At 44.5% G+C, this 10558-nt stretch overlaps 1 protein-coding gene across 1 annotated transcript; it reads left to right on the top strand.

Annotated features, from left to right (window-relative positions):
* Window positions 1–2351: 2351 nt before the first annotated feature.
* BDKRB1 (bradykinin receptor B1) lies at window positions 2352–5946 on the top strand. Its single transcript, XM_038750226.1, has 2 exons — window positions 2352–2511; window positions 4812–5946. Exon 2 carries the CDS (start codon window positions 4822–4824, stop codon window positions 5887–5889), a length of 1068 nt encoding a protein of 355 aa, XP_038606154.1. The 5' UTR covers window positions 2352–2511; window positions 4812–4821; the 3' UTR covers window positions 5890–5946.
* Window positions 5947–10558: the final 4612 nt, after the last annotated feature.

Below are 10558 nucleotides of genomic sequence, written 5' to 3'. Positions count from 1 at the left end.
ATGCTGAGTACAGACAAGACAGAAGTGAAGGGAAACAGGTGGAGTTAGCAGAGCCCAGTCATGGGTCCGGACACAGAGTGGAGGCTTTCTCTCTGAGATTGGAGCTGGAGGAGGCCTCCGCGCGCATCCAGGGCAGCTGTTCCCATCTGGCTCTACTCTCCCTCCCGATTCCCCACCCAGATCCGCTCCATATTGGGATGACCTTGGCTGCGGCCTGAGAACTCAGTCGGAGACCTCCGTGGGTGGACGAGCCAGACAGGGACAATAATAATAATAATAATGATAGCATTTATTAAGTGCTTACCATGTGCAATGCACTGTTCTAAGCGCTGGGGAGGTTACACTGTAATAATAATAATAATAATGATGATGGCATTTATTAAGCGCTTACTATGTGCAATGCACTGTTCTAAGCGCTGGGGAGGTTACACTGTAATAATAATAATAATAATGATGGCATTTATTAAGCGCTTACTATGTGCAAAGCACTGTTCTAAGCACTGGGGAGGTTACAAGGTGTTCAGGTTGTCCCACGGGGGGCTCACAGTCTTAATCCTCATTTTACAGATGAGGGAACTGAGGCCCAGAGAAGTTAAGTGACTTGCCCAAAGTCACACGGCTGACAAGTGGTGGAGCCGGGATTTGAACCCATGACCTCTGACTCCAAAGCCCATGCTCTTTCCACTGAGCCACGCTGCTTCTCATACGCTGTGATCAGGTTGTCCCACGGTGGGGCTCACAGTCTTAATCCTCATTTTACAGATGAGGGAACTGAGGGACAGAGAAGTGAAGTGACTTGCCCAAAGTCACGCAGCTGGCAGTTGGCGGAGCTGGGATTTGAACCCATGACCTCTGACTCCAAAGCCCAGGCTCTTTCCACCGAGCCACGCTGCAATGCGGGGGCGGGAAAGAGCTACTGACCGCGACTAGAATTGCTATCGGAAAGTCCTCGGGATATCAATCAATCATGGTAAGGCCCCAACGTGAACCACCATTTTGTCTTGCTCGACTGTCCCACCGTCCATTTTAGAGAACAGGGGCTCCCACTCAATTCAATCCAATTCAATCGTATTTATTGAGTGCTTACTATGTGCAAAACACTGTTCTAAGCGCTGGGGGGATACAAGGTGATCTTCAGTGTTCAGACACAGGCTGTGCTCCTTGGATCATTGACAACCCAGCATATAGCGTAGGAAAAGCAACATGACCTAGTGGCTAGAGCAATCAATCAATCAATCAATCGTATTTATTATTATTATTATTATTAGAGCACAGACTTGGGAGTCAGAAGGACCTGGATTCTTATCCCGGCTCGGCCACTTGTCTGCTGGGGGACCTTGGGCAAGTCTCTTTATTTCTCTAGGCCTCAGTTACCTCATCTATAAAATGGGGATTAAGACCGTGAGCCCCGTGTGGGACAGGGACTGTGTCCAACCCAATTTGCTTGTACCCACCCCAACACTTAGGTACAATGCCCGGCACTTAGTAAGCGCTTAACAAAATGCCATAATAATAGTAATAATTTTTATTATTATTGTTTGTCATAACCTCCAACAGTCTAGGGCTGGCTCTCTGGACTCTAAGCTCGTTGGGAGTAGGGAATGTGCTGGACTCTAAGCTCGTTTTGAGTAGGGAATGTGTTTGTTTCTTGTTATATTGGACTCTCCCAAGCACTTAGTATAGGGCTCTGCACACAGAAAGCACTCACTAAATACGATTGACTGATTGACTGACTCAGGAATTCAAAACAGTGGCAGCAGCATCCCAGAGCTGGTCCAGCAATGGATTCGTTCTGGACATTTCTACTCTCACCTGTAAGCGAGAGGAAGTTCCCACCCTACCTCCCCACCTCCCCGCTTCCCCCGGCCCCGCCAAACCCAGACTTCCCAGTAAGGTTAGAAAAAAAATTAAATCAGAGTCAATTAGTGTGTGGAAGTCCCAGATTTCTGCAGTCAGTATGAAAACAATAGACTCTGCCAGAAGTTAAGTGGGACTATTTCCTGTGACGCTAAGGTCCTGGAGATTTGCCTGATGTTATCAAAATGCCCCTTTATTAATCAGATTCCAAATTGAATGCCCAGTCCTGCCTGGAGGCCAACCTGGGTTCAGGGTGGGCTGTTCCAAGGGAATAAAAGCCAGGAATGGGTTTCAAACTTGTCTAGGAACGATCTGTTTGGCTACGTTACTAAAGACGCATCAGTAACTTTACAAAGTATCTCCGAGATAAATGAGGATGGCAGCCTTCGCTTCTCATGGTGTCAGAGCCAGATAAAAAAAAAAACTCTGACATCTCGACGCTTTTACTGGAGCAGTGAATCTTCTCATTTCAACTTAGAGGGTGTCTCTTTTTTTTTCCTGTGAATGACCTCATTATGGTTATGAAATTGAAAATCATTCCATTCCCGAACTTCTTTCCAGATTCATAGCAAAGCCAGTAGCGCGCAAGTTCATTTCTCACATTAAAGAAAATCAACAGGACTAGAGGTTGATTCTGTTTTATTTCCTGGCGGAGTAAGTAATTGGCTTTCTTTTCAAATTTGAAATCTCAGTTTAATGAAAATACAGGGGAAAGTAGTTTGGATATGGGGGAGGCATTAGAAAAAGTATTCTCTCTACATATACTCCCCAATTGTAGTACTTTCTGTCTTCCAGATAATGATTGCTTTTCTTTATTAAAACTGATTTTGCTTTGTTTTCCTATGGAGGTATTTTGGAATTTTTTTGCGGTCAGGGTTGTTTATTTGAATGGTATTTTAAAAAGGTCGCTACCTAAAATAATCTACTTATTCACTGATATATTGTAACCAGAATCAATCTGTACATCACGATATACCAAAATGTGCCAATGGTCTTTACCTGAGTGAAATGAATAATGCAATTTTTTCTATTATAGAACTTGTGATTATTAATTATTTGGGGTGTTTTTCGCATACTAACATGTACCATTAAGAGGGCTCTCTTGGAGTAACTATGCATTAATTTACACTAATTATTTACTAGTTCTCTAATTCCATTAGCGCTAACTTGAAGAAATTGATGTATTGGCTAACATAACAATTCTCCCATCCTCACCTCTCTGAATCACCCCCACATTAATGATAAAAATGTCCCTAAATCAATATAATTGAGCAGATGTTAAAAGAAAAGATTCTAAATACAGCTAAAAAGATTAATTTACTGAATTAGGAAAACTGAACAAAATACCGGAATGACTGATGCTTCTATTCCAGAAGAGTGTACTTCTCGCTTGTAAATAATAGAAATAGTTAATTCTCTTTAATTTGTATTAATTCATACAATGTTTATCTGACTATTTGTTTGTCTGCATGTGCCTGTCAGCGTGAGCGTTAACTGTAATTCATGGTCAACTTCTGGATGGCAGACTGAATTAATTTCTCTCACTCTGAACAGAGCCTAGCCCATCCCTCACAGGCAAAAAAGGTCTTGGTGAAAGTTTTTTGATAGAGATAGCTCAGCCCAGCCACACTAACCATTTTAATCAATCAATCAACCAATCGTATTTACTGAGCGCTTACTGTGTGCAGAGCACTGTACTAAGCACTTGGGACGTACAAGAAGTACAATTTTAGATTGTATATGGTGCTGATAGTATGAGATTAAGAAGACTTTTTAGCTGAAGCTTCTCGGGGTCAGGGATCTTATTGTACTCTCCCAAGAACTTAGTACAGTGCTCCTCACACAGTGAGCCCTCAATAAATACCGTTGATTGATTCATGAGCAGGGAATGTGTCTGTTATGTTGTTACTCTGTACTCTCCCGAGAGCTGAGTATGGTGCTCTGCATGTGATAAGTGCTTAATAAATACGACTGACTGGCAAAATGCACACCTACACCTACCTGTGTGAACACATCAATGCTTCCAAATTCCTCCGGCCGAAGCAACTGAGCTCTGCTAGTTCTCCTGAAGACCACAGAACTTACCAGACATTCAAAATACAGAGCCCCTCCCCCATCAGTGCCAAATAGCCAAAATAAATCACTTTGTCTTTCCACAGAGGAATTCGCATTCTGAAAGAAACATGTTTTTTCTTAGACTCAGTCCAGTCAACCAATGGTATTTATTGAGCGCTTACTATGTGCACCCCGCTGTGATAAGCGTTTGCTAGAGGACATTATTACATTTCAGAATCTGCCTGCCTTCAGCCCACCCCAGGCTGTTTGTTCCTATTCACGGCCTATTCACTCCCAAGGCCCCAAGGACAATTTAATCAGCTCCTCAGGGCTCTCCTAGACCCTGGCCTTTTCACTCTCAACAACCCAAGGACAATTCAACCATCTCCTCTCAGCTCGTTGTGGGCAGGGAATGTGTCTATTTATTGTTGAATTATACCCTCCAGAGTGCTTAGTGCAGTGCTCTGCACACAGTAAGCAATCAATAAATATGAGTGATTGAATGACAATACAGCAGAGTTGGTAGACATTTTTCCTGCCCATGAGGAGCCCACAGCGTAGAATTCAAGGAGGGAGACAAGTCAAAACTAAACTTCTTCTATCTCTGTAACCTAAAAAAATGCGAAAGGAAAATGCACTCTACTATAACGGCACAGAAAACTAGGTACGGTTTTTGAAAGAAGCTATTGCTTGACGACTCAATACATTTAATTATGCTGATGAGTTTCCGGTCTATAGATCTAAGGGAGAATGACTGGGGTTTCCCAAGAAAAAATTTCCCATGGGGAATGTGAATTTTTTACCTGATTAGGGATGGGTTTTTCTTGTCTCTACTTTTTGTTTCCATTCCTCATTCAAGTCTCAGAGAAGAATGATTTTCAACTGCCTCTACATTTCAGGCTGATTTCCATGGCAACGGGAGCCCCTCTTGGATTGAATTTCTCATACCAGAGCAAAGATCCCTGGAAAAATTCTACCACCTGTGAGTCTTCCCAACTGTGGGAAGTTTTACATGAAGCACTGCCACCCATCCTCATTGTCATCTTCTTTTTCGGTTTGGTCGGAAATATATTCGTCCTGGCCGTCTTCCTCCTGCACAGGAACCGACTGACGGTGGCAGAAATCTACCTGGCTAACCTGGCTGCTGCGGATTTGATCTTCGTCATTAGCTTGCCCGTCTGGGCAAAGAATATCAAGAACGAATTCAACTGGCCATTCGGAGAGTCGGTTTGCCGTGGCATCAACGGGCTCATCAAGGCCAACTTGTTCACATCCATTTTCTTGGTGGTGGCCATCAGCATGGACCGCTACTGGGCTCTGGTTCACACCATAACGTGCAGAAAGAAGCGGAGCCGGCGGCGAGCTCAGACAATCTGTGCTGTCATCTGGTTCGCGGGAGGACTGCTTAGCATCCCGACAATGGTGTTCCGAACGGTGAAATACTTCCCAGAACTGAACATCTCGGCCTGCATCCTCGATTTCCCCAGCCCGTCGTGGAACAACTATAAGATCATCCTCTTAAGTGTGGTGGGCTTTGTTCTACCTCTGCTGGCGATCGTCTTCTTCAACTACCAGATCCTCACATCGCTCTGGGGGCGAGAGGACCCCAAGCTCAAGAGGTCTGGAGAAACAAAAGATGTCAAGGCCACCACGCTAATCCTCACCCTGGTAGTGATTTTCCTTCTGTGCTGGGCTCCTTATCACTTCTTTAGTTTCTTTGACTTCTTGTTCGGCAAGAAAGTTTTGAAGGGCTGTTTCTGGGAGGATTTCATTGACCTTGGCATCCAATTATCCACATTCCTGTCTTTTATCAACAGCTGTCTGAATCCCATAATTTACGTTTTCGTGGGGAAATTTTTCAGGGCGAAGGTTTGGGAAATTTATAAACAGCGGTTCCAAAGGAAATCTGCTTTGACGTATGTGTCTTCAGAAAAGAAGCCCACTGGTTTTACCTTGGACACTAAAACCACGTTTTGACCAAAGAGCTGTGTTTCCTTGTCCTTTATGGCACTTACTCTTCAGTCGATTAAAAGAATGGACTCTTTGGGGTGAAGACTAATCTTTTTTCAAACGTTTTCCTGACTCTTTATTCATTCATTCATTCATTCAGTTGTATTTATTGAGCGCTAACTGTGTGCAGAGCACTGTACTAAGCGCTTGGGAAGTACAAGTTGGCAACATATAGAGATGGTCCCTACCCAGCAGTGGGCTCACAGTCTAGAAGGGGGAGACAGAGAACAAAACAAAACATGTAGACAGGTGTCAAAATCATCAGGAAAAAATAGAGAGGATATTCATATTCTATACAATTTACCCCCAACTACAATGTTGTTTGTCTAGTTTATTATAAAGGTATGGGGGCAGAGAGTGGAGGGGTGGATTTAATCTCATACCATACCATTGAACTGCTGGGAAGTCACTGCACAAACACATAAGCTTTGGAGAAGCAGCGTGGCTCAGTGGAGAGAGAAAGGGCTTTGGAGTCAGAGGTCATGGGTTCAAATATCAGCTCTGCCAACTGTCAGCTGTGTGACTTTGGGCAAGTCACTTCACTTCTCTGGGCCTCACTGACCTAATCTGTAAAATGGGGATTAAAACTGTGAGCCCCCACTGGGACAACCTGATCACCTTGTAACCTCCCCAGCACTTAGAACAGTGCTTGTCACATAGTAAGCACTTAACCAGTACCATCATCATCATAAACCAGGTGAGCAGAAATCAGGAGGCAGGTCCATCTCCTAGCAACGACTCGGGAAGCTAGGGACATAAAGAGGTAGAATCAAAAGCAGAGATAGGCCTCCTGACGTCGGACACACCCACACTGACCCAACAAAGTTCAATCTTTAGATGTAAACAACGCGGGCAGGAATGTCGATACCACTTCGGTCTTTTCAGCCACATCGGCACTTGTAGCTAGCACCTCGCCTGTCACCTGAGTCATCTTCGAAAACACGGGACAGATACATGAACGAGGCTGTCCCATGATGCACTCAAAATGTCAGCACTAAGAATTAATTGCAATGAAATTGGACCCCCACCCCCGGAGGGCTAGTAGGAAGGGGTCGACTAACCTTTTGCTGAGACCGGGCTTTGGTACCATGGCATGAAATCCCCTCTAGCATCCTCAATGCTCCACAACTTACTTACTTGCTTGATCTATTGACTGAATGTCGCTATAGCCCAACTGTTTGGCAGTAGCTAGCTGGGTCTTGACAGGAGCAGAGAAGCCACCCATTTACACCATCCCTAAATCATACGTGTGGGCTGGGAACTTGTTTTTTGTTTCTACTGTATTCTCCCAAGTGCTCAGTGCAGTGTGTCGCACTCGGTGAATGCTCAATAAATGCTATTACAATTACTACATGTTCACTCTCCTTGCGACAGCAAAGTCAGGCTGACATGACTCTGTCTTTGCCCCCACCTAATACAACTAAGGAAATTACCACACTTGACACTCCCTTACCGCGGCCTCATTGACTGGAAAATGAAGATTTAAATTCCAAATTCTACTGGCCCAAGGGGATGGGAAGAGAGATTTAGACCCAACCAGTGGCTTATTGCTTAGGAGTGCATTAAACAGGGCACACAGATGGAGAAGGAAAGTCTGGTTTAGACTCACCCACTGGATGCAGCACCATCCAGCTCAACGTCCTTTGCACTCGTTTGAGCAAAAAAGAACCGGGGCCTATGGCAACAAGCTATACATTTTTTTTCCCAAAGTCATAGAGCTCTGGTTGGGAATTTTGAGGTTTAGAAGAATTGACACTCCCTGCTAACGAGGCATCTAAGTGGATGTGTCATGTCTTCATGTGGCAAAAGTTTAAAAAGGAAGAAAACTTTCAGCCAACTCGCGTGACCTCAGGGCAGTGACAGAGCAGACCTTCCCAAGGAAACAACCAGAACTAGTGAGACATGAATGGAAAGCAGAGTATGATGGAGAATAGTATCAAGGTGCTGGAAGGACCAGTCCATTTTCCCTCCTTCTAGAAAAGTGACATCACCCCAAGTACTAATACCTGGAACCACTGGAAACTATCTGCCATTGAATATGTGACATAATAATAATAATAATAGCATTTATTAAGCACTTACTATGTGCAAAACACTGTTCTAAGCGCTGGAGTAGGTACAAGTTAATCAGGGTGTCCCACGTAGGACTCACAGGCTTCATCCCCATTTTACAGATGAGGGAACTGAGTCCCAGGGAAGTGAAGTGACTTGCCCCAAGTCACATAGCTGACAAGTGGCAGAAGCAGGATTAGAACCCAGCATGGGCTTGGATGTCAGAAGGTCATGGGTTCTAACCCCAGCTCCGCCAATTGTCTGCTGTGTGAGCTTGGGCAAGTCACTTCACTTCTCTGGGTCTCAGTTCCCTCATCTGTAAAATGGGGATCAGAAAACCGTGAGCCCCATGTGGATCATGGACTGTGCCCAGCCTGATTTGCTTGTATCCATCCCAGCGCTTAGTACAGTGCCTGGCACATAGTAAGTACTTAATAAATATGACAATTATTATTATTATTATTAATTAATAAGGTACATTACAAGTGCTTACTTACAGCTCAAGCCACAGGCTTATCCAGCAATAGGATTACAGACTCCTGGGCTATTTATCATAAATTGCGTAAGCCCCATTTTCAATTAATCAATGGCATTTATTGAACACTTACTATGGGCTGAGCACTTTACTAAGCCTTTGGGAGATTACAATACAACAGACACGTTCCCTGCCCATCATCATCATTATCATCAACATCAGTGGTATTTATTGAGCACTTACTGTGTGCAGAGCATCATCATCAATTGTATTTATTGAGCGCTTACTATGTGCAGAGGACTGTACTAAGCGCTTGGGAAGAACAAATTGGCAACATATAAAGACAGTCCCTACCCAACAGTGGGCTCACAGTCTAAAAGACTGTATTAGCACTGTATTAAGGACTTGGGACAATACAATACTAAAGAATTGATAGACATGTTTCCTGCCCACAGTGAGCTTATGTTCTATTGGGGAGGCAGACATTAATATAAATAAATAAATTATTTATACATTCACAAGGGCTGAGGGTGGAGTGAATACCTAATGCTCAGACGTCATGGATCCAAGTGCCCAGATGTCACAGAAGAGACAGGAAGTAGGGGGAAAGAGGGCTTAATTGGGGAAGGCCTCTCGGAGGAAATGTGACCTTAAGAAGGCATTTATCAGATTTCCAACCCTGAAATTCTTCCAGGGCACTGTACTGCTCTTGGCTGAACTTGTCAAGATGCTCTGAAGCCTCTAGTTTAGTGCATACCAAGGAGGATAGTCAGCAAGTGCATTTTGTCAGTTCATTTATAAAGTGAGCTAGAGGGGAGGGAACAGTTTGCACTTAACTGCTTGCTAGCTGATGATGCTGCCCCATGACTGCGGACAGTGTGGGGGTAATCAATCAATCAATCAATCAATCGTATTTATTGAGTGCTTACTGTGTGCAGAGCACTGTACTAAGCGCTTGGGAAGTACAAGTCGGGAACACATACAGACAGTCCCTACCCAACAGTGGGCTCACAGTCTAAAAGGGGGAATGGGAGAAGAAGCATGGTGCGGTGGATGGAGAACAGCCCTGGGAGTCAGAAGGTCATGAGTTCTAATCTCGGCCCTGCCACGTGTCTGCTCGGTGACCTTGTGCAGGTCACTTCACTTCTCTGAGCCTCAACTCCCTCATCTGTAAAATAATAATAATAGTAATAATGGCATTTGTTAAGTTCTTACTATATGCAAAGCACTGTTCTAAGCACTGGGGAGGTTACAGGGTGATCAGGTTGTCCCTCGGGGGGCTCACAGTCTTAATCCCCATTTTACAGATGAGGTAACTGAGGCACAGAGAAGCTAAATTACTTGCCCAAGGTCACACAGCTGACAATTGGCAGAGCTGGGATTTGAACCCATGACCTCTGACTCCCAAGCCTGTGCTCTTTCCACTGAGCCACGCTGCTTCGCTAATGGGGATTAAGACTGTGAGCCCCACATGGGACAGGGACTGTGTCCAACCCAATTTGCTTGTATCCACCCCAGTGCACATAGTAAGCGCTTAAAGATGCCATCATTATTTTTGTTATTATGGGAGGGAATGGGGGCAGAGTGGAGGAGAGGCGGTAGAGGAAGGAGGAAGAGCAGACGGTGGAGATCGGCTGGAGACAGCCAACCCAGTTAAGCCTGGGGGAAAGACAGGAAAACTGGAGACAGAATTAATTATGGGCAGCTAGGGGAGGTTATGCTGACCTCTTCCTAGCCCCTTGGTCCTTCCAGAAGCCTCCTGGGCAGCTTACTCCCCGCATCTGAGGGACAGAATGCTGATTAGTCAGATACCTTTCCACAGGGGCATTCATTCATTCATTCAATCATATTTATTGAGCACTTACTGTGTGCAGAGCACTGGACTAAGTGCTTGGGAAGTGCAAGTTGGGGCATTCATTCCTTCATCCATTCAATTGCATTTATTGAGCACTTACTGTATGCAGAGCACTGCACTAAGTGCTTGGGAAGTTCAAGTTGGCAACATATAGAGACGGTCCCTACCCAACAGCAGGGTCACAGTCTAGAGGGGGGAGACAGACAACAAAACCAAACATAACAAAATAAAATAAATAGAATAAATATGTACAA

The sequence above is a fragment of the Tachyglossus aculeatus genome, chromosome 1, assembly GCF_015852505.1.
Source record: "Tachyglossus aculeatus isolate mTacAcu1 chromosome 1, mTacAcu1.pri, whole genome shotgun sequence".
Lineage (NCBI taxonomy): Eukaryota > Metazoa > Chordata > Mammalia > Monotremata > Tachyglossidae > Tachyglossus > Tachyglossus aculeatus.
This window is presented reverse-complemented; position numbering and strand designations above follow the sequence as displayed.